Source organism: Lithobates pipiens, unplaced genomic scaffold (genome assembly GCF_037356315.1).
Source record: "Lithobates pipiens isolate NorthernLeopardFrog02 unplaced genomic scaffold, aLitPip1_a1.2 Scaffold_19, whole genome shotgun sequence".
In the NCBI taxonomy this organism is placed as follows: domain Eukaryota; kingdom Metazoa; phylum Chordata; class Amphibia; order Anura; family Ranidae; genus Lithobates; species Lithobates pipiens.
Window position 1 is genome coordinate 23,536,933 of NW_027507764.1, and position 25,402 is coordinate 23,562,334.

Genomic DNA, 25,402 nt, shown 5'->3' on the forward strand with positions numbered 1-25,402 from the left:
CATGGCCCTGATCATCAGACATAAATGTATATATCTGGTATGTGGTGGCACTGTCCATGGCCCTGATCATCAGACATAAATGTATATATCTGGTATGTGGTGGCACTGTCCATGGCCCTGATCATCAGACATAAATGTATATATCTGGTATGTGGTGGCACTGTCCATGGTCCTGATCATCAGAAATAAATGTGTATATCTGGTCTATGGTGGACACTTCCCATGGTCCTGATCATCAGACATCAATATATTTATCCAGTCTTCATGGACACTGTCCGTGGTCCTGATTATCAGACATATATGTACATATCTCATGTCCACAGTGGACACTGTCCATGGGTTCTGATCATCAGAAATAAATGTGTATATCTGGTCTATGGTGGACACTGTCCATGGTCCTGATCATCAGAAATAAATGTGTATATCTGGTCTATGGTGGACACTGTCCATGGTCCTGATCATCAGAAATAAATGTGTATATCTGGTCTATGGTGGACACTGTCCGTGGTCTTGATCATCAGCCATCAATGTACTTAGCCAGTCTTGATGGACACTGTCCGTGGTCCTGATTATCAGACATATATGTACATATCTCATGTCCACAGTGGACACTGTCCATGGTCCTGATCATCAGAAATGTGTATATCTGGTCTATGGTGGACACTGTCCATGGTCCTGATCATCAGACATCAATATATTTATCCAGTCTTCATGGACACTGTCCGTGGTCCTGATCATCAGAAATAAATGTGTATATCTGGTATGTGGTGGCACTGTCCATGGCCCTGATCATCAGACATAAATGTATATATCTGGTATGTGGTGGCACTGTCCATGGTCCTGATCATCAGAAATAAATGTGTATATCTGGTCTATGGTAGACACTGTCCGTGGTCCTGATCATCAGACATCAATGTATTTAGCCAGTCTTGATGGACACTGTCCGTGGTCCTGATTATCAGACATATATGTACATATCTCATGTCCATGGTCCTGATCATAAGAAATGTTTCATAGTAGTTTCATAGTTAGTTAGGTTGAATAAAGACACCAGTCCATCCAGTTCAACCTGAGTGAGTGTCTACAATTGTCCCTATCCCTGTACATTGCACACTCACATTGGTCCCTACCCTCAAGGTGTCCACAATCGAAGGTCCCTATTTATATACTAGGGCCAATTTTGGACAGAAGCCAATTAACCTACTTGCATGTCTTTGGAGTGTGGGAGGAAACCGGAGTACCCGGAGGAAACCCACACAGGCACAGGGAGAACATGCAAAGTGCAGGCAGGTAGTGTGGTGGTTGGGATTTGAACCAGCAACCCTTCTTACTGCTAGGTGAGAGTGCTAACCCCTACACCACTGTGCTTCCCAAATGTGTATATCTGGTCTATGGTGGACACTGTCCATGGTTCTGATCATCAGAAATAAATGTGTATATCTGGTCTATGGTGGACACTGTCCATGGTCCTGATCATCAGAAATAAATGTGTATATCTGGTCTATGGTGGACACTGTCCGTGGTCCTGATCATCAGAAATAAATGTGTATATCTGGTCTATGGTGGACACTGTCCGTGGTCCTGATCATCAGAAATAAATGTGTATATCTGGTCTATGGTGGACACTGTCCGTGGTCCTGATCATCAGCCATCAATGTATTTAGCCAGTCTTGATGGACACTGTCCATGGTCCTGATTATCAGACATATATGTACATATCTCATGTCCATGGTGGACACTGTCCATGGTTCTGATCATCAAAAATAAATGTGTAAATCTGGTCTATTGTGGACACTGTCCGTGGTCCTGATCATCGGCCTTTAAAGTTTTTCTGAAAATGAATACTGTTTCTGTATATTCTATGTTGTACCATGTCAGGAAATTATTCATGGAGACTTTGGCCTCATGCACACAGGGCCTAAAAAAAAGAACAATACCTGTAGCGCACCTCTGTTTATTATATTCGATCCATCCCACCTGTCGGATCCAGGCCACTGGACGCATGGCAATCTCCCATGGCGTGAACAGCACCTTTTCATCTTTTTCAATTTGATTGCGAACCTGTCACGGTATATATTCCCCTGTGTGCTTCTGCGTTTCTGGGGGCATCCTCATTAGCTGGTCTCACTGGTTTTCACTGGGGCATTGCCATCATTGTGAGCATTATTATTTCTCCTGGACCCTTGGATGGACATCGCTGACTGTTTTTTGTTTTTAACCATTTTGTGGCTGTTGCATTTGTTTTTACAACCCCTGTTAACATATGTAACCTGCTCTCTTAATATATATACACCTCTGGGGAAAGAAGGAATTTCTGAAATGCGTTGGTTTTCATCCGTGGATATCTGCCATGGTGTTCCCATCACTGTAGTCCAGGGACCTATAAGAACTGCGTTTTCCTATGTTATTCATTGTATTGACATATATATTTACCAGCCACTACTGCTGTTCTTCTTTTTTTTTTTTTCTTTTTTTTTTTTTACTTATTGTCAAATAATAAAACTTGTATACATTTTATATACTTCTTTTTCTTGGATTTTTCATGTATGTACTAGCATTATATTAGTTGGGCCACTAAAAACCCGTTAAGGGAGATTTTCTTCCTATTCTCTTCACCATTCGGTATGTCGGCCCATTCCATTGCTCAACCTTTCATCAACATCTCTTTTTTGAACTACAGTATCTCACAAAAGTAAGTACACCCCTCACATTTGTGTAAATCTTTTCTTCTATCTTTTCATGTGACAACACTGAAGAAATGACACTTGTCTACAATGTAAAGTAGTGAGTGTACAGCTTGTATAACAGTGTAAATTTGCCGTCCCCTCAAAATAACTCAACACACAGCCATTAATGTCTAAACCGCTGGCAACAAAAGTGAGTACAAATTGGGCCCAAAGTGTCAAGTGTTTGTGTGGCCACCATTATTTTCCAGCACTGCCTTAACCCTCTTGGGCATGGAGGTCACCAGAGCTCAAAGGGCACCAGTGCAGTCCTCTTCAACTCCTCCATGATGACATCACAGAGCTGGTGGATGTTGGAGATCTTGTGCTCCTCCACCTTCCGTTTTGAGGATGTCCCACAGATGTTCAATAGGGTTTAGGTCTGGAGACATGCTTGGCCAGTCCGTCACCTTTACCCTCAGCTTCTTTAGTAAGGCAGTGGTTGTCTTGGAGGTGTGTTTGGGGTCGTTATCATGTTGGAATACTGCCCTGCAGCCCAGTCTCTGAAGGGAGGGGATCATGCTCTGCTTCAGTATGTCACAGTACATGTTGGCATTCATGGTTCCCTCAATGATCTGTAGCTCCCCAGTGCCGGCAGCACTCTTGCAGCCCCAGACCATGACACCCCCACCACCATGCTTGACTGTAGACAAGACACACTTGTCTTTGTATTCCTCACCTGGTTGCCCCCACACACGCTTGTCACCATCTGACACCAAATACGTTTATCTTGGTCTCATCAGACCACAGGACACGGTTCCAGTAATCCATATCCTTAGTCTGCTTGTCTTCAGCAAACTGTTTGTGGGCTTTCTTGTGCATCATCTTTAGAAGAGGCTTCCTTCTGGGACGACAGCCATGCAGACCAATTTGATGCAGTGTGCGGTGTATGGTCTGAGCACTGACAGGCTGACCCCTCACCCCTACAACCTCTGCAGCAATGCTGGCAGCACTCATACATCTATTTCCCAAAGACAACCTCTGGATATGAAGCTGAGCAAGTGCACTCAACATCTTTGGTGGACCATGGTGAGGCCTGTTCTGAGTGGAACCTGTCCTGTCCCGTGCTGCAGCTCAGTTTCAGGGTCTTGCCAATCTTCTTATAGCCTAGGCTAGTGATGGCGAACCTTGGCACCCCAGATGTTTTGGAACTACATTTCCCATGATGCTCCACTACACTGCAGAGTGCCAGAGCATCATGGGAAATGTAGTTCCAAAACATCTAGGGTGCCAAGGTTCGCCATCTCTGGCCTAAACCATCTTTATGTAGAGCAACAATTCTTTTTTTCAGATCCTCAGAGAGTCCTTTGCCATGAGGTGCCATGTTGAACTTCCAGTGACCGGTATGAGAGAGTGAGAGCGATAACACCGAATTTAACACCTGCTCCTCATTCACACCTGAGACCTTGTAACACCAACCAGTCACATTACATCGGGGAGGGAAAATGGCTAATTGGGCCCAATTTGGACATTTCCATTTAGGGGTGTACTCACTTTGGTTGCCAGCGGTTTAGACATTAATGGCTGTGTGTTGAGTTATTTTGAGGGGACAGCAAATTTACACTGTTATACAAGCTGTACACTCACTACTTTACATTGTAGACAAGTGTCATTTCTTCAGTGTTGTCACATGAAAACATAGAAGAAAATATTTACAAAAATGTGAGGGGTGCACTTACTTTTGTGAGATAATGTATGTTAGATTTATGTGTTCATACATACATACATACATACATACATAGGCATGTACAGGCATATTAGAAGAGGAGATTTTCCCTGCTGAATAAAGCCCATCATCACCAGTGCATTTAGGAGAGGAGCGTAAATAAATAATATTATTCTATTCAATTGAATCCATAAATACATGACACACCTAAACACACATAATGTGCAATACGCGGCTTTAAGCACGTTTTTGTTTTTTTTGTTTTTTGTTTTTTTTGTTTTGTTTTTGTTTGTTTTTTTTAAATTGCTTTTTCCTGCCATAAGTAAAAGACGTTGAAATTCAAATACCGCGCGTGTGTATGGTCCCTTAGTGAGAGATTGAGATTAAGCTCTTTTAGCAGAGATATTACAATTGATTGTATAGACCTTTTTATTTAAAACCCCTTCAATATGGAAGATCACCAAGTGTGTTAAAATGTAAAAATCGCATAAAAAATCACAAAAAAAAGAAAAAAAGACTTTCAGGTATAAACACCACCACTGCGTCTTTGTTTGAAAACACTGGAATTTCCTTTTATCGCCATCCCAGACTTGGTTTCGTAATCCTATCAGTCCCATCTGGTAAATCTGCTGTGCTTCTGATGAGATTAGAAACCTGAGCCGAGTGACCCCCCCCCCCCCCCCCGGGGACACGTCCCGCTCCGTGTGACTATAAATATCCTTCTGTGCGCTATATTCAGCGAGTCGCCGCGGTCTGCACTTCCTGCCATGACATCATCCTGAGCACCCAAGAAGAATGCCCCTTCTCTGCGGTAGGCACCCTTGGCCTTGCTTGTGTGGTGGATTGGCCGAAGAGAAGCCCTGTGACTACACATGGGGCCATGGGGGGGGGGGGCGATGTGAGCCGAATAGATATCGGGCGGCTGTAATCTCCAATTTATCAAAATTCCGATGACACCGGCTGTGATCTGTCCGGAGCCTGGGTTTGGATTCCACTAAAGAGGGGACACTTCTAAAATATACCAATGTATCTGTAATTCCATACCAAGAGGACATGCTGACTCCTACTGCTTAGTAGGAGAAAAAAATTACCGGAATCACCGATATCCGACCATTTTACCATTTTTAGGTAGAGTGGGAATGTTGGGTGCTGCAATTTTTGGAGAGGTACAAATTGTCAAGGTCATCACCGGCACTGAGCTAATGGCCATGTATGATCGGGAGGGGGGGGATCCAAATTACATATATGTGTTCACCCTGCGGCACCAGCGTGCCCACCACTGTGACTGGGCAATCGCAAACAAATCACGGTCACTTTTTATGATTTTGGGGGGGGGGGGGGGTAGGAAGGGTTTTTAGACACACATATACTGTATGTACAGATGGTGGCGCTGCTCTGTGCTGAGAGTGTGCCCGTTCTGCATCTCCAGCATTGTGACCGAGCAATCACTGACAGCCCCCGGACACCTTTTTGTGATTGGGAGGGAGTAGGACAAATTTCTCATTTGCATATATGGATTCAGCCCGTTTGGCATCCCCAGCATCGTGACCAAGCAGTCATTGACAGCCCCCGGTCACTTTTTATGATTGGGAAGGGGGTAGGACGAATTTCTCATTTGTATATATGGATACAGCCTATTTGGCATCCCCAGCATTGCGACTGAGCGGTGATTGACAGCTCCCAGTCACTTTCTTTGATTGGCAGGGGGTAAGACGGGTTTCCAGTTACACATATACTGTACATACAGTTGGCACTGTTCTGTGCTGAAAGCGTGCCCATTTGGCATCCCCAGCATTGTGACCGAGCGGTCATTGACAGCCCCCAGTCACTTTTTATGATTGGGAGGGGGTAAGATGGGTTTCTACATATACTGTACGTATAGCTGGTGGCGCTGTTCTGTACTGAGAGCGTGCCCGTTCGGCATCCCCAGCATTGTGACTGAGCGGTCATTGACAGCCCTCAGTCGCTTTTTATGATTGGGAAGGGGGTAGGACGAATTTCTCATTTGTATATATGGATACAGCCTATTTGGCATCCCCAGCATTGTGATTGACAGCTCCCGGCCACTTTCTTTGATTGGCAGGGGGGTAAGATGGGTTTCCAGTTACACATATACTGTACATACAGGTGGTGGCGCTGTGCTGAGAGTGTGCCCGTTCTGCATCCCCAGCATTGTGACTGAGCAGTCATTGACAGCCCCCAGTCACTTTTTATGATTGGGAGGGGGTAATATGGGTTTCTACATATACTGTACGTGTAGCTGGTGGCACTGTTCTCTGCTGAGAGCGTGCCCATTTGGCATCCCAGCATTGTGACTGAGTGGTCCTTGACCGCCCCCGGTCACTTTTTATGATTGGGAGGGGGGAAAGACGGATTTCTAGTTACACATATACTGTAAGTGTAGCTGGTGGCACTGTTCTGTGCTGAGAGCGTGCCCGTTCGGCATCCCCAGCATTGAGACTGAGTGGTCATTGACAGCCCCTAGTTACTTTTTATGATTGGGAAGGGGGTAGGACGAATTTCTCATTTGTATATATGGATACAGCCTATTTGGCATCCCCAGCATTGCGACTGAGCGGTGATTGACAGCTCCCGGTCACTTTCTTTGAATGGCAGGGGGTAAGACGGGTTTCCAGTTACACATATACTGTACATACAGCTGGTGGCACTGTTCTGTGCTGAGAGCGTGCCCATTTGGCATCCCCAGCATTGTGACTGAGCGGTCATTGACAGACCCCGGTCACTTTTTATGATTGGGAGGGGGTAATATGGGTTTCTACATATACTGTACGTGTAGCTGGTGGCACTGTTCTGTGCTGAGAGCGTGCCCATTTGGCATCCCAGCATTGTGACTGAGTGGTCATTGACAGACCCCGGTCACTTTTTATGATTGGGAGGGGGTAAGACGGGTTTCCACATACACTGTACGTATAGCTGGTGGCGCTGTTCTGTGCTAAGAGAGTGCCCGTTCGGCATCCCCAGCATTGTGACTGAGCGGTCATTGACGGCCCTCAGTCACTTTTTATGATTGGGAAGGGGTAGGATGAATTTCTCATTTGTATATATGGATACAGCCTATTTGGCCTCCCCAGCATTGTGACCGGTCATTGACCGCTCCCGGTCACTTTTTTGATTGGCAGGGGGTAGGACGGGTTTCCAGTTACACATATACTGTACATACAGTGGGTGGCGCTGTTCTGTGCTGAGAGCGTGCCCGTTCCGCATCCCCAGTATTGTGACGGAGCGGTCACTGACCGCTCTCGGACGCGGTTTATGATGGGGAGGAGGTAGTACAGGTTTCCAGTTACACATATACTGTATGTACAGCTGGTGGTGCTGTTCTGTGCTTTGAGCATGCCCATTCAGCATCCCCAGCATTGTGACTGAGCGGTCATTGACAGCCCCCCGGTCACTTTTTATGGTTGGGAGGGAGTAGGACATTTTTCTCATCTGCAATCATCATCGGCAAGGATTCAGCCAATTTGGAATCCCCAGCATTGTGCCTGAGCGGTCGCTGACAACCCCCGGACACTGTTTATGATAGGGTGGGAGGGGTTTCCAATTAGACGTGTACGTATAGCTGGTGGGGCTGTTCTCTGCTGAGAGCATGCCCATTTGGCATCCCCAGCATTGTGACCGAGCAGTTCCTGATAGGGGGGTAGGCCAAGTTTCTGATTCGCATGTATGCCTACAGCCAGCAGCGCTATTCTATGCTGACTGCATGCACATAGTGTCCCAGCATTGGGACCCAACTGTTGCCTACAGCTCAGGCAGTAGGGCAGGGTTCCAGTACAGCCGGTGGCATTGTTCTGTACTGAGAGCACTCCCAATCTGCATCCCCGGCACTGTGACCACTTATGACCATCCCCTGCACTGTGACCACCAATGACCTTCCCCTGCACTGTGACCACCAATGACCATCCCCAGCACTGTGACCACCAATGACCATCCCCAGCACTGTGACCACTGATGACCATCCCCAGCACTGTGACCACTGATGACCATCCCCAGCACTGTGACCACTGACCATCCCCTGCGCTGTGACTACTGATGACCATCCCCTGCACTGATGACCATTCCCTGCACTGTGACCACTGATGACCTTCCCCAGCACTGTGACCACTGATGACCTTCCCCAGCACTGTGACCACTGATGACCATCCCCTGCACTGATGACCTTCCCCAGCACTGTGACCACTGATGACCTTCCCCAGCACTGTGACCACTGATGACCTTCCCCAGCACTGTGACCACTGATGACCATCCCCTGCACTGATGACCATCCCCAGCACTGTGACCACTGATGACCATCCCCTGCACTGATGACCATCCCCCTGCACTGTGACCACTGATGACCATCCCCCTGCACTGTGACCACTGATGACCATCCCCTGCACTGTGACCACTGATGACCATCCCCTGCGCTGTGACTACTGATGACCTTCTCCAGCACTGTGACCACTGATGACCATGACCATCCCCTGCACTGTGACCACTGATGACCATTCCCTGCGCTGTGACCACTGATGACTTTCCCCAGCACTGTGACCACTGATGACCATGACCATCCCCTGCACTGATGACCATCCCCTGCACTGATGACCTTCCCCAGCACTGTGACCACTGATGACCATGACCATCCCCTGCACTGATGACCATCCCCTGCACTGATGACCTTCCCCAGCACTGTGACCACTGATGACCATGACCATCTCCAGCACTGTGACCACTGATGACCATCCCCAGCTCTGTGACCACTGATGACCATCCCCAGTGCTGTGACCACTGATGACCATCCCCAGTGCTGTGACCACTGATGACCATCCCCAGTGCTGTGACCACTGATGACCATCGCCTGCACTGTGACCACTGATGACCATCTCCAGCACCATGACCACTGATGACCATCCCCAGCACTAATGTTTCCCAGTCACTTTTTTATGTTCAGGTGGGTGTAGGACAGGTAAAGAGGAGGAAAAGCTGGAAATGTGATAATCTTCCACTCCTCCCCACAGCTAGAGCAGTCCCCGCAGTGTCTGCACCCTCATACTGCATGGTCTAGGGTCCTGATATTAGCAAGACCAGAGCAGGGTCTGTAGTGTCGTCATTCATTTGTGGTGTCAATTATTGTGTTTCACGATCTTCTCTTTCTCTTCTCATCCACAGAAAAGCAGCGGGAGATGGCCCGGAAAGGGTCCCTGAAAAACGGGAACGTAGGAAGCCCAGTGAACCAGCAGCCCAAAAAGAACAACGTCATGGCCAGAACAAGGTAAGTCCACCCGTGTGTCACCTGTTCTGGAAGGGAAGAGGCTGAAGCTCCAATTTAAAGTATATGTGATCCCTTACCTGTTAAAACAACCCATTCAGTTTAAAACAGAAGCAACAGACAATTGTGTGTGTGTGTGTGTGTGTGTGTGTGTGTGTGTGTATATATATATATATATATATAATTACCCAAAGTATTGGGACGCCTTCCTTTACACTCACATGAACTTTAATGACCTCCCAGTCTTAGTCCGTAGGGTTCAATGTTGAGTTGTAAAGTAAAAAGGTTATGGCGCTAAACCCTATCAGTGATGTGATGAGTTAACCTATCATCAAGACCTGGTATTTATTTTTTATATGGAAAGAAAAAACTATTGGTGGTGAAGTGCATACATTTCCTAAAATAATTTTATCCTAAAAAAATTTTGTGTGATCAATGTGGAGTCAACATTCGTGTTCCATCCTAATTAAAACCAAAGTGGGTATTGAATTATCTTATACGTATCAACCTACTAAAAACATGTAAACATTCATTTAGGTATGCAAAAATGGTGAAAATATTGTTAATATTCAACAATGTGCTAGTTCAGAACAGACTATGCAAACATGTGCAAAAAAAGATGTGCAAAAAAAAAAAAAAACAACTAAGGATCAGAACAACCAGGGATCAGAAATAATTCAACCAAAAAAATCGCATGAAGACGCAAACTATGTGCAAAAAACAACAACTAAGGATCAAAACAACCAGGGGTCTGAAATATTTTCAACCAATAATCGCATGAAGACGCATCTGTGTCCAATGTAAGTCCAAAGTTAGTATTTGGCTTAATGATACTGCCTCTTCAGATTATTGTTGTAATTGATGCATAAAGTCAATAGGGCATATTTGATTCGCTCGTGCAAATAGTGCGGGTTTTCAATTAGAGAACTTCATCCCCGGTGCGCCACTCAGTGCTATAGTATGTAAATGCTCTCACCAGAGTTAATGCCCCTATGGGGCTGGATGGACCTTCACAATGTAAGCCACTGTGTCGCTCTCTGGCTGCTGCTGGTGCACTGGGTGAAGCTTCGTTATTCCGTCCGTATGGTATCCGACGTTAATTATATATGAGGAAAGACATATCCATAGTGTAATACATTCTTAACCAAATCGTTCGTTTATTGGTATTAAAAAACTACTCACATTTAATATTAAAAGCATATGCGTATGGAAAAACTCAGCCGTTCGTCTCAAACGAGTGCACACAACGTGGCCACGCCCTACGCGTTTCGTCACTACGACGTCCTCTGGAGCGGGTGCTTTTAATATTAAATGTGAGTAGTTTTTTAATACCAATAAACGAACGATTTGGTTAAGAATGTATTACACTATGGATATGTCTTTCCTCATATATAATTAACGTCGGATACCATACGGACGGAATAACGAAGCTTCACCCAGTGCAGCAGCCAGAGAGCGACACAGTGGCTTACATTGTGAAGGTCCATCCAGCCCCATAGGGGCATTAACTCTGGTGAGAGCATTTACATACTATAGCACTGAGTGGCGCACCGGGGATGAAGTTCTCTAATTGAAAACCCGCACTATTTGCACGAGTGAATCAAATATGCCCTATTGACTTTATGCATCAATTACAACAATAATCTGAAGAGGCAGTATCATTAAGCCAAATACTAACTTTGGACTTACATTGGACACAGATGCGTCTTCATGCGATTATTGGTTGAAAATATTTCAGACCCCTGGTTGTTTTGATCCTTAGTTGTTATTTTTTTTGCACATCTTTTTTTGCACATGTTTGCATAGTCTGTTCTGAACTAGCACATTGTTGAATATTAACAATATTTTCACCATTTTTGCATACCTAAATGAATGTTTACATGTTTTTAGTAGGTTAATACGTATAAGATAATTCAATACCCACTTTGGTTTTAATTAGGATGGAACACGAATGTTGACTCCACATTGATCACACAAATTTTTTTTAGGATAAAATTATTTTAGGAAATTTATGCACTTCACCACCAATAGTTTTTTCTTTCCATATAAAAAATAAATACCAGGTCTTGATGATAGGTTAACTCATCACATCACTGATAGGGTTTAGCGCCATAACCTTTTTACTTTACACTTTTCATTTCCCTCTCCTCCCTATTTAGGAAGTGAGGGCTTCAGGCACAGGCAGCTCTAACCCAGTATATTTTCTTTTCTCTCTTCACTTTTTATTAATTTATTAATTTACTTCACATATTTCTATCACATTGGAGATCTGATTTTTCCATAGCGCGACTTTAGCTATTCATTTATCAATGTTGAGTTGGCCCACCCTTGGCAGCTATAACGGCTTCAACTCTTCTGGGAAGGCCGTCCACAAGGTTTAGGAGTGTGTCTATGGGAATGTTTGACCATTCTTCCAGAAGAGCATTTGTGAGGTCAGGCACTGATGTTGGACAAGGCCTGGCTCGCAGTCTCCTCTCTAATTCATCCCAAAAGTGTTTTATCGGGTTGAGGTCAGGACTCTGTGCAGGCCAGTCAAGTTCCTCCACCCCAAACTCGCTCATCCATGTCTTTATGCACCATGCTTTGTGCTCTGGTCCTCAGGAAACATTTGGTGGAGGGGGGATTATGGTGGGGGGGCTGTTTTTCAGGGGTTGGGTTTGGCCCCTTAGTTCCAGTGAAGGGAACTCTTAAGGCGTCAGCATACCAAGACATTTTGGACAATTTCATCCTCCCAACATTGTGGGAACAGTTTGGGGACGGCCCCTTCCTGTTCCAACATGACTGCCCACCAGTGCACAAAGCAAAGTCTATAAAGACATGGATAAGAGAGTTTGGGGTGGAGGAACTTGACTGGCCTGCACAGAGTCCTGACCTCAACCCGATAAAACACTTTTGGGATGAATTAGAGTGTAGACTGGCCTTCACATCCAACATCAGTGCCTGACCTCACAAATGCTCTTCTGGAAGAATGGTCAAACATTTCCCATAGACACACTCCTAAACCTTGTGGACGGCCTTCCCAGAAGAGTTGAAGCTGTTATAGCTGCAAGGGGGGGGCTAACTCAATATTGAACCCCACGGACTAAGACTGGGATAACATTAAAGTTCATTTGTGTGTGTAAAAGCAGGTGTCCCAATACTTTTGACAATATAGTCAACGCAACGTGTCCTGGAGCCGATGCAGGTGCCCGGCGGGGGCGTGATGACCACTAGGCACCCACGATCGCTTGTTGCAGAGCAAGAACCAGAATCTGTGTGTGTGTGTAAACACACAAATCCCAGTTCTCTCAGGGGAGAGGAGAGAGATTGTCTGCTCCTAATAATAAGTAGGAACACTGATCGGTCTCCTCCCCTAGTCAGTCCCATCCCCCCTACAGTTAGAACACATCTAGGGAGCGCAGTTAACCCCTTGATCAGCCCCTAATGTTAACCCCTTCCCTGCCAGTGACATCAGAACATCTCACGACTGCGCAATTGTCAGTTAAAGCGATGCAGTGCCGTATCTCACAAAATGGCCCAGTCAGGAAAAAGGCAAATCCTTCCGGGGCTGAAGTGGTTAATGAGTGAAAAAAGTATTTGACCCCTTTGCAAAAAACATGACTTAGTACTTGGTGGCAAAACCCTTGTTGGCAATCAGAGGTCAGACGTTTCTTGTAGTTGGCCTCCAGGTTTGCACACATCTCAGGAGGCATTTTGTCCCCACTCCTCTTTGCAGATCCTCTCCAAGTCATTAAGGTTTCCAGGCTGACATTTGGTAACTCCAACCTTCAGCTCCCTCCACATATATTCTATGGGATTAAGGTCTGAAGACTGGCTAGGCCACTCCAGGACCTTAATGTGCTTCTTCTTGAGCCACTCCTTTATTGCCTTGGTCGTGTGTTTTCGGTCATTGTCATGGTGAAATACTCATCCATGGCCCATTTTGAATGCTCTGGCTGAGGGAAGGAGGTTCTCACCCAAGATTTGATGGTACATGGTCCCGTCCATCGTCCCTTTGATGCGGTGAAGTTGTCCCGTCCCCTTAGCAGAAAAACACCCCCAAAGCATAATGTTTCCACCTCCATGTATGATGGTGGGGATGGTGTTCTTGGGGTCACAGGCAGCATTCCTCCTCCTTCAAACACGGCAAGTTGAGTTGTTGCCTAAGAGCTGGATTTTGGTCTCATCTGACCCCAACACTTTTCCCCCAGTTCTCCTCTCAATCATTCAGATGTTCATTAGCAAACTTCTGATGGACTTGTACATGAGTTTTCAGGGGGACTTTGCAGGTGTTGAAGGATTTCAGTCCTTCATGGTGTGGTGTGTTACCAATTGTTTTCTTGGTGACTCTGGTCCCAGCTACCTTGAGATCATTGACGAGATTCTCCCGTGTAGTTCTGGGCTGATTCCTCACCGTTCTCATGGTCATTGACACTCCACGAGGTGAGATCTTCCATGGAGCCCCAGACAGAGGGAGATTGACCGTTATTTTATGTTTCTTCCATTTGCAAATAATCGCACCAACTGTTGTCACCTCTCACCAAACTGCTTGGCGATGGTCTTGTAGCCCATTCCAGCCTTGTGTAGGTCTCCAATCTTCTCCCTGACATCCTTGGACAGCTCTTTGGTCTCGGCCATGGTGGAGAGATTGGAATCTGATGATTGCTTCTGTGGACAGGTGAGTTTTATACAGGTAACAAGCTGAGATTAGGAGCACTCCCTTTAAGAGAGTGCTCCTAATCTCAGCTTGTTACCTGTATAGAAGACACCTGGGAGACAGAAATTGTGCTGAATGATTGGGGATCAAATACTTATTTCACTCATTAAAATGCAAATCAGTTTATAACTTTTTTGAAATGTGGTTTTCTGGATATTTTTGTTATTCTGTCCCTCACTGTTATAATAAACCAACCATTAAAATTATAGACTGCTCATTTACTTGTTAGTGGGCAAATGTACAAAATCAGCAGGGGGTCAAATACTTTTTCCCCTCACTGTATGGGTATGTGTGTGTGTGTGTGTGTGTGTGTTTATATATATATATATATATATATATATATATATATATATATATATATATATAATGTATGTTATATACACACAATAAAATTATATATTTTATCTATATATAATTTTAGTGTGTGTGTGTGTGTGTATATGTGTGTGTGTATATATTATATATATATATATATATATATATATATATATATATATATATATTATACACACACACTAAAATTATATATAGACAAAATATATTATTTTATTGTGTGTGTGTATATAACAACATATATCTATAAATAAAATGAGATTATATATATATATATCTATCATCTATATATCCGAGAGAGAGAGAGATATAGATATCTATAGATATAGATAGATATTTCTCTCTCTCTGATATATCATTTTATTTATAGATGTGTGTGTGTGTGTGTGTGTGTGTGTGTGTGTGTGTGATCTTCCCAGTGAATGCCTGTGTACAGTTGTTGTGTCAGCACACGTCTTACCTTTTGGAGAACAGGCAGGCTGTTCTCCCAGCACAGCCAGAAAACGTATTACACCGGGGATGGATGTGCTCTAATGCCTAGCACGGTAAGTTTCCACTAGGAAAGCAAAAGGACTGGCAGGGGCACCAGGGATTTCACATAAAGGAAGCAATACAAAGAGAACAGGAGACTTTCTCATACAAGCACATGGTACAACCGGCACATATCAGGAATATAAAATGTTGACGTAACAAAGGCTTTAACCGGTTCCTGACCAGCGCACACCGATGTACGTCGGCAGAATGGCACGGGCAGGCATATTGGCGTACAGGTACGTCCAATCTTTAATGCCGTCCTGCCATCGCGAGCGCGCCGGTGGCAGCGCGCTCGTGTGCTGGTCGGGTACCCCGTGAGTCCGGTCGCGGGTCCCGCGGACTCAAACGCCGCAGGCATACCCGCGATCGTCTCACAGGGTGGCTGAACGAGGAAATGCTGATGTAAACAGCATTTCCCTGTTCTGCCTAGCAACTAGTGATGCTGATCTCTGCTCCATGTGATTGGAGCAGAGATCAGTGTTCACTAAATTAAAGCCCAGCCCCCCCCCCACAGTTAGTAACACACCCCTAGGAACACTTAAACCCTACACTGCCACCCACTGGTTAACCCCTTCACTGCCAGTGTCATTTACACAGGAATCACTGCATTTATATAGCAGTGATTGCTGTATAAATGACAATGGTCCCAAAAATGTGTCAAAAATGTCCGATGTGTCCGCCATAATGTCGCCGTCCCAATAAAAATCGCTGATCGCCGCCATTACTCGTAAAAAAAAAAAATATATTAATAAAAATGCCATAAAACTATCCCCTATTTTGTAAACGCTATAACTTTTGCGCAAACCAATCAATAATCACTTATTGCGATTTTTCTTTTATTTACCAAAAATATGTAGAAGAATACGTATCGGCCTAAACTAAGGGAAAAAAATGTTTTTTTATATATTTTTGTTTATAGCGCAAAAAATAAAAATCACAGAGGTGATCAAATACCACCAAAAGCTCTATTTGTGGGAAAAAAAGGACGTCAATTTTGTTTGGGAGCCTCGTCGCACGACCGCGCAATTGTCAGTTAAAACGACGCAGTGCCGAATCGCAAAAAGTGGTCTGGTCTTTGAGCAGCAAAATGGTCCGGGGCTGAAGTGGTTAATAACCAGAATTGTGATTCCTACTCGGTGTAAAATCTCTACTTTTATGCGGGAGATTTATTAAAACCGGAGCACTCAAAGTCTCTGGATAGTAGCCAATCAACTTCTTACTTCAGCTTGTTCCGCTTTGACAAGGAAATCTAGAAGCTGATTGGTTTGTATGCAGAGCTGCACCAGATTTCGCACTTCCCAGTTTTGGTAAATCATTTCCAATGTCGGGGATCCCAGAACAAAGTCTTTCATAGTTTGTTCCACCTACTAATAATGTTCTCAGCTGAATATTCCAAGGTTTGTACAGAGATGGAGATCTGACATTGTGTGTCTGGTTACTGTACAGCCTGGTGATCTTTGGACGCAGATCTTCTAGGATACATTAAGGAACAAACTGGAAATTTGTAATCTGATAGGAAAGACAACCAGACGGGAAGTTGGCCTCATTTCAGAGAATGTTTTCTACTAAATGGCCTCCATTATCCTCTAATCTGCTCAATGGTTTCCAAATTTCCACATTTATTTGTTACAGTCTTTTTCTCAATTGTACTCTCTTTTATGGTTTATATCATTTACAACCGGAAACCCTGTCCTCCTGTATGGCTTCTGCAGAGAATGAATTGTCAACATGGTGTCTTCTCCATCTCTACATCAATATATTGTCCTCTCCATCTCTACATCTATATATTGTCTTCTCCATCTCTACATCAACATCATGTCCTCTCCATCTCTACATCAACATGGTGTCCTCTCCATCTCTACATCAATCTATTGTCCTCTCCATCTCTACATCAATCTATTGTCCTCTCCATCTCTACATCAATCTATTGTCCTCTCCATCTCTACATCAATATATTGTCCTCTCCATCTCTATATCAATATATTGTCCTCTCCATCTCTACATCAATATATTGTCTTCTCCATCTCTACATCAACATCATGTCCTCTCCATCTCTACATCAATATATTGTCTTCTCCATCTCTACATCAACATCATGTCCTCTCCATCTCTACATCAATATATTGTCCTCTCCATATCCACATCAATCTATTGTCCTCTCCATCTCTACATAAATCTATTGTCCTCTCCATCTCGACATCAATATATTGTCCTCTCCATCTCTACATCTACATCATGTCCTCTCCATCTCTACATCTACATCATGTCCTCTCCATCTCTACATCAATATATTGTCCTCTCCATCTCTACATCAATATATTGTCCTCTCCATCTCTACATCAATATATTGTCCTCTCCATCTCTACATCAATATATTGTTCTCTCCATCTCTACATCAATATATTGTCCTCTCCATCTCTACATCAATCTATTGTCCTCTCCATCTCTATATCAATATATTGTCCTCTCCATCTCTATATCAATATATTGTCCTCTCCATCTCTACATCAATATATTGTGTTCTCCATCTCTACATCTACATCATGTCCTCTCCATCTCTACATCTACATCATGTCCTCCCCATCTCTACATCAATATATTGTCCTCTCCATCTCTACATCAATATATTGTCCTCTCCATCTCTACATCTACATCATGTCCTACCCATCTCTACATCAATATATTGTCCTCTCCATCTCTACATCAATATATTGTCCTCTCCATATCTACATCAATCTATTGTCCTCTCCATCTCTACATAAATCTATTGTCCTCTCCATCTCTACATCAATATATTGTCCTCTCCATCTCTACATCTACATCATGTCCTCTCCATCTCTACATCTACATCATGTCCTCTCCATCTCTACATCAATATATTGTCCTCTCCATCTCTACATCAATATATTGTCCTCTCTATCTCTACATCAATATATTGTCCTCGCCATCTCTACATCTACATCATGTCCTTTCCATCTCTACATCAATATATTGTCCTCTCCATCTCTACATCTATATATTGTCTTCTCCATCTCTACATCAACATCATGTCCTCTCCATCTCTACATCAACATGGTGTCCTCTCCATCTCTACATCAATCTATTGTCCTCTCCATCTCTACATCAATCTATTGTCCTCTCCATCTCTACATCAATCTATTGTCCTCTCCATCTCTATATCAATATATTGTCCTCTCCATCTCTATATCAATATATTGTCCTCTCCATCTCTACATCAATACATTGTCCTCTCCATCTCTACATCAATATATTGTGTTCTCCATCTCTACATCTACATCATGTCCTCTCCATCTCTACATCTACATCATGTCCTCCCCATCTCTACATCAATATATTGTCCTCTCCATCTCTACATCAATATATTGTCCTCTCCATCTCTACATCTACATCATGTCCTCCCCATCTCTACATCAATATATTGTCCTCTCCATCTCTACATCAATATATTGTCCTCTCCATCTCTACATCTACATCATGTCCTCTCCATCTCTACATCTACATCATGTCCTCTCCATCTCTACATCAATATATTGTCCTCTCCATCTCTACATCTACATCATGTCCTCTCCATCTCTACATCTACATCATGTCCTCTCCATCTCTACATCAATATATTGTCCTCTCCATCTCTACATCAATATATTGTCCTCTCCATCTCTACATCTACATCATGTCCTCTCCATCTCTACATCTACATCATGTCCTCTCCATCTCTACATCTACATCATGTCCTCTCCATCTCTACATCTACATCATGTCCTCTCCATCTCTACATCAATATATTGTCTTCTCCATCTCTACATCTACATCATGTCCTCTCCATCTCTACATCTACATCATGTCCTCTCCATCTCTACATCAATATATTGTCCTCTCCATCTCTACATCTACATCATGTCCTCTCCATCTCTACATCTACATCATGTCCTCTCCATCTCTACATCAATATATTGTCCTCTCCATCTCTACATCTACATCATGTCCTCTCCATCTCTACATCAATATATTGTCCTCTCCATCTCTACATCTACATCATGTCCTTTCCATCTCTACATCAATATATTGTCCTCTCCATCTCTACATCTACATCATGTCCTCTCCATCTCTACATCTACATCATGTCCTCTCCATCTCTACATCTACATCATGTCCTCTCCATCTCTACATCTACATCATGTCCTCTCCATCTCTACATCAATATATTGTCCTCTCCATCTCTACATCTACATCATGTCCTCTCCATCTCTACATCAATATATTGTCCTCTCCATCTCTACATCAATATATTGTCCTCTCCATCTCTACATCTACATCATGTCCTCTCCATCTCTACATCTACATCATGTCCTCTCCATCTCTACATCAATATATTGTCCTCTCCATCTCTACATCTACATCATGTCCTCTCCATCTCTACATCTACATCATGTCCTCTCCATCTCTACATCAATATATTGTCCTCTCCATCTCTACATCTACATCATGTCCTCTCCATCTCTACATCAATATATTGTCCTCTACATCTACATCATGTCCTCTCCATCTCTACATCTACATCATGTCCTCTCCATCTCTACATCTACATCATGTCCTCTCCATCTCTACATCAATATATTGTCTTCTCCATCTCTACATCTACATCATGTCCTCTCCATCTCTACATCAATATATTGTCCTCTCCATCTCTACATCAATATATTGTCCTCTCCATCTCTACATCAATATATTGCCCTCTCCATCTCTACATCAATATATTGTCCTCTCCATCTCTACATCAATATATTGTCTTCTCCATCTCTACATCAATATATTATCCTCCCCATCTCTACATCTACATCATGTCCTCTCCATCTCTACATCAATATATTGTCCTCTCCATCTCTACATCAATATATTGTCCTCTACATCTACATCATGTCCTCTCCATCTCTACATCTACATCATGTCCTCTCCATCTCTACATCAATATATTGTCCTCTCCATCTCTACATCTACATCATGTCCTCTCCATCTCTACATCAATATATTGTCCTCTCCATCTCTACATCAATATATTGTCCTCTACATCTACATCATGTCCTCTCCATCTCTACATCTACATCATGTCCTCTCCATCTCTACATCAATATATTGTCCTCTCCATCTCTACATCAATATATTGTCCTCTCCATCTCTACTTCTACATCATGTCCTCTCCATCTCTACATCAATATATTGTCCTCTCCATCTCTACATCTACATCATGTCCTCTCCATCTCTACATCAATATATTGTCTTCTCCATCTCTACATCAATATATTGTCTTCTCCATCTCTACATCAATATATTGTCCTCTCCATTTCTACATCAATATATTGTCCTCTCCATCTCTACATCAATATATTGTCCTCTCCATCTCTACATCAATATATTGTCCTCTCCATCTCTACATCAATATATTGTCCTCTCCATCTCTACATCTATATATTGTCTTCTCCATCTCTACATCAACATCATGTCCTCTCCATCTCTACATCAACATGGTGTCCTCTCCATCTCTACATCAATCTATTGTCCTCTCCATCTCTACATCAATCTATTGTCCTCTCCATCTCTACATCAATCTATTGTCCTCTCCATCTCTATATCAATATATTGTCCTCTCCATCTCTACATCAATACATTGTCCTCTCCATCTCTACATCAATATATTGTGTTCTCCATCTCTACATCAACATCATGTCCTCTCCATCTCTACATCAATATATTGTCCTCTCCATATCCACATCAATCTATTGTCCTCTCCATCTCTACATAAATCTATTGTTCTCTCCATCTCTACATCAATATATTGTCCTCTCCATCTCTACATCTACATCATGTCCTCTCCATCTCTACATCTACATCATGTCCTCTCCATCTCTACATCAATATATTGTCCTCTCCATCTCTACATCAATATATTGTCCTCTCCATCTCTACATCAATATATTGTCCTCTCCATCTCTACATCAATATATTGTCCTCTCCATCTCTACATCTATATATTGTCCTCTCCATCTCTACATCAACATGGTGTCCTCTCCATCTCTACATCAATCTATTGTCCTCTCCATCTCTACATCAATCTATTGTCCTCTCCATCTCTATATCAATATATTGTCCTCTCCATCTCTATATCAATATATTGTCCTCTCCATCTCTACATCAATATATTGTGTTCTCCATCTCTACATCTACATCATGTCCTCTCCATCTCTACATCTACATCATGTCCTCCCCATCTCTACATCAATATATTGTCCTCTCCATCTCTACATCAATATATTGTCCTCTCCATCTCTACATCTACATCATGTCCTACCCATCTCTACATCAATATATTGTCCTCTCCATCTCTACATCAATATATTGTCCTCTCCATATCTACATCAATCTATTGTCCTCTCCATCTCTACATAAATCTATTGTCCTCTCCATCTCTACATCAATATATTGTCCTCTCCATCTCTACATCTACATCATGTCCTCTCCATCTCTACATCAATATATTGTCCTCTCCATCTCTACATCTACATCATGTCCTCTCCATCTCTACATCTACATCATGTCCTCTCCATCTCTACATCAATATATTGTCCTCTCCATCTCTACATCAATATATTGTCCTCTCCATCTCTACATCAATATATTGTCCTCTCCATCTCTACATCAATATATTGTCCTCTCCATCTCTACATCTACATCATGTCCTTTCCATCTTTACATCAATATATTGTCCTCTCCATCTCTACATCTATATATTGTCTTCTCCATCTCTACATCAACATCATGTCCTCTCCATCTCTACATCAACATGGTGTCCTCTCCATCTCTACATCAATCTATTGTCCTCTCCATCTCTACATCAATCTATTGTCCTCTCCATCTCTACATCAATCTATTGTCCTCTCCATCTCTATATCAATATATTGTCCTCTCCATCTCTATATCAATATATTGTCCTCTCCATCTCTACATCAATACATTGTCCTCTCCATCTCTACATCAATATATTGTGTTCTCCATCTCTACATCTACATCATGTCCTCTCCATCTCTACATCTACATCATGTCCTCCCCATCTCTACATCAATATATTGTCCTCTCCATCTCTACATCAATATATTGTCCTCTCCATCTCTACATCTACATCATGTCCTCCCCATCTCTACATCAATATATTGTCCTCTCCATCTCTACATCAATATATTGTCCTCTCCATCTCTACATCTACATCATGTCCTCTCCATCTCTACATCTACATCATGTCCTCTCCATCTCTACATCAATATATTGTCCTCTCCATCTCTACATCTACATCATGTCCTCTCCATCTCTACATCTACATCATGTCCTCTCCATCTCTACATCTACATCATGTCCTCTCCATCTCTACATCAATATATTGTCCTCTCCATCTCTACATCAATATATTGTCCTCTCCATCTCTACATCTACATCATGTCCTCTCCATCTCTACATCTACATCATGTCCTCTCCATCTCTACATCTACATCATGTCCTCTCCATCTCCACATCTACATCATGTCCTCTCCATCTCTACATCAATATATTGTCTTCTCCATCTCTACATCTACATCATGTCCTCTCCATCTCTACATCTACATCATGTCCTCTCCATCTCTACATCAATATATTGTCCTCTCCATCTCTACATCTACATCATGTCCTCTCCATCTCTACATCTACATCATGTCCTCTCCATCTCTACATCAATATATTGTCCTCTCCATCTCTACATCTACATCATGTCCTCTCCATCTCTACATCAATATATTGTCCTCTCCATCTCTACATCTACATCATGTCCTTTCCATCTCTACATCAATATATTGTCCTCTCCATCTCTACATCTACATCATGTCCTCTCCATCTCTACATCTACATCATGTCCTCTCCATCTCTACATCTACATCATGTCCTCTCCATCTCTACATCTACATCATGTCCTCTCCATCTCTACATCTACATCATGTCCTCTCCATCTCTACATCTACATCATGTCCTCTCCATCTCTACATCAATATATTGTCCTCTCCATCTCTACATCAATATATTGTCCTCTCCATCTCTACATCTACATCATGTCCTCTCCATCTCTACATCTACATCATGTCCTCTCCATCTCTACATCAATATATTGTCCTCTCCATCTCTACATCTACATCATGTCCTCTCCATCTCTACATCTACATCATGTCCTCTCCATCTCTACATCAATATATTGTCCTCTCCATCTCTACATCTACATCATGTCCTCTCCATCTCTACATCAATATATTGTCCTCTCCATCTCTACATCTACATCATGTCCTCTCCATCTCTACATCTACATCATGTCCTCTCCATCTCTACATCTACATCATGTCCTCTCCATCTCTACATCAATATATTGTCTTCTCCATCTCTACATCTACATCATGTCCTCTCCATCTCTACATCAATATATTGTCCTCTCCATCTCTACATCAATATATTGTCCTCTCCATCTCTACATCAATATATTGTCCTCTCCATCTCTACATCAATATATTGTCCTCTCCATCTCTACATCAATATATTGTCTTCTCCATCTCTACATCAATATATTATCCTCCCCATCTCTACATCTACATCATGTCCTCTCCATCTCTACATCAATATATTGTCCTCTCCATCTCTACATCAATATATTGTCCTCTACATCTACATCATGTCCTCTCCATCTCTACATCTACATCATGTCCTCTCCATCTCTACATCAATATATTGTCCTCTCCATCTCTACATCTACATCATGTCCTCTCCATCTCTACATCAATATATTGTCCTCTCCATCTCTACATCAATATATTGTCCTCTACATCTACATCATGTCCTCTCCATCTCTACATCTACATCATGTCCTCTCCATCTCTACATCAATATATTGTCCTCTCCATCTCTACATCAATATATTGTCCTCTCCATCTCTACATCTACATCATGTCCTCTCCATCTCTACATCAATATATTGTCCTCTCCATCTCTACATCTACATCATGTCCTCTCCATCTCTACATAAATATATTGTCTTCTCCATCTCTACATCAATATATTGTCTTCTCCATCTCTACATCAATATATTGTCCTCTCCATTTCTACATCAATATATTGTCCTCTCCATCTCTACATCAATATATTGTCCTCTCCATCTCTACATCAATATATTGTCCTCTCCATCTCTACATCAATATATTGTCCTCTCCATCTCTACATCAATATATTGTCCTCTCCATCTCCTACATCTACATCATGTCCTCTCCATCTCTACATCTACATCATGTCCTCTCCATCTCTACACCTACATCATGTCCTCTCCATCTCTACATCAATATATTGTCCTCTCCATCTCTACATCTACATCATGTCCTCTCCATCTCTACATCAATATATTGTCCTCTCCATCTCCTACATCTACATCATGTCCTCTCCATCTCTACATCTACATCATGTCCTCTCCATCTCTACACCTACATCATGTCCTCTCCATCTCTACATCAATATATTGTCCTCTCCATCTCTACATCTACATCATGTCCTCTCCATCTCTACATCAATATATTGTCCTATCCATCTCTACATCAATATATTGTCCTCTCCATCTCTACATCAAAATATTGTCCTCTCCATCTCTACATCAATATATTGTCCTCTACATCAATATATTGCCCCCTCCATCTCTACATCAATATATTGTCTTCTCCATCTCTACATCAATATATTGTCCTCTCCATCTCTACATCAATATATTGTCCTCTCCATCTCTACATCAATATATTGTCCTCTCCATCTCTACATCAATATATTGTCCTCTACATCTCTACATCAATATATTGTCCTCTCCATCTCTACATCTACAACATAGTGTCCTCTCCATCTCTACATCTACATCATGTCCTCTCCATCTCTACATCAGTATATTGTCCTCTCCATCTCTACATCAACATGGTGTCCTCTCCATCTCTACATCAACATGGTGTCCTCTCCATCTCTACATCAACATGGTGTCCTCTCCATCTCTACATCTACATCATGTCTTCTCCATCTCTACATCAATATATTGTCTTCTCCATCTCTACATCAATATATTGTCCTCTTCC

At 42.6% G+C, this 25,402-nt stretch overlaps 1 protein-coding gene across 2 annotated transcripts in view; it reads left to right on the forward strand.

Annotated features, from left to right (window-relative positions):
* The window catches only part of FAM219A (family with sequence similarity 219 member A), a 129,786-nt gene that overhangs the window by 88,882 nt on the left and 15,502 nt on the right, over positions 1–25,402 (forward strand). For both annotated transcript variants that reach the window (XM_077490559.1, XM_077490560.1), the window contains exon 3: positions 9,556–9,658. In XM_077490559.1, the coding sequence (XP_077346685.1) occupies positions 9,556–9,658 (103 nt within the window). The remainder of the gene's footprint in view (positions 1–9,555; positions 9,659–25,402) is intronic.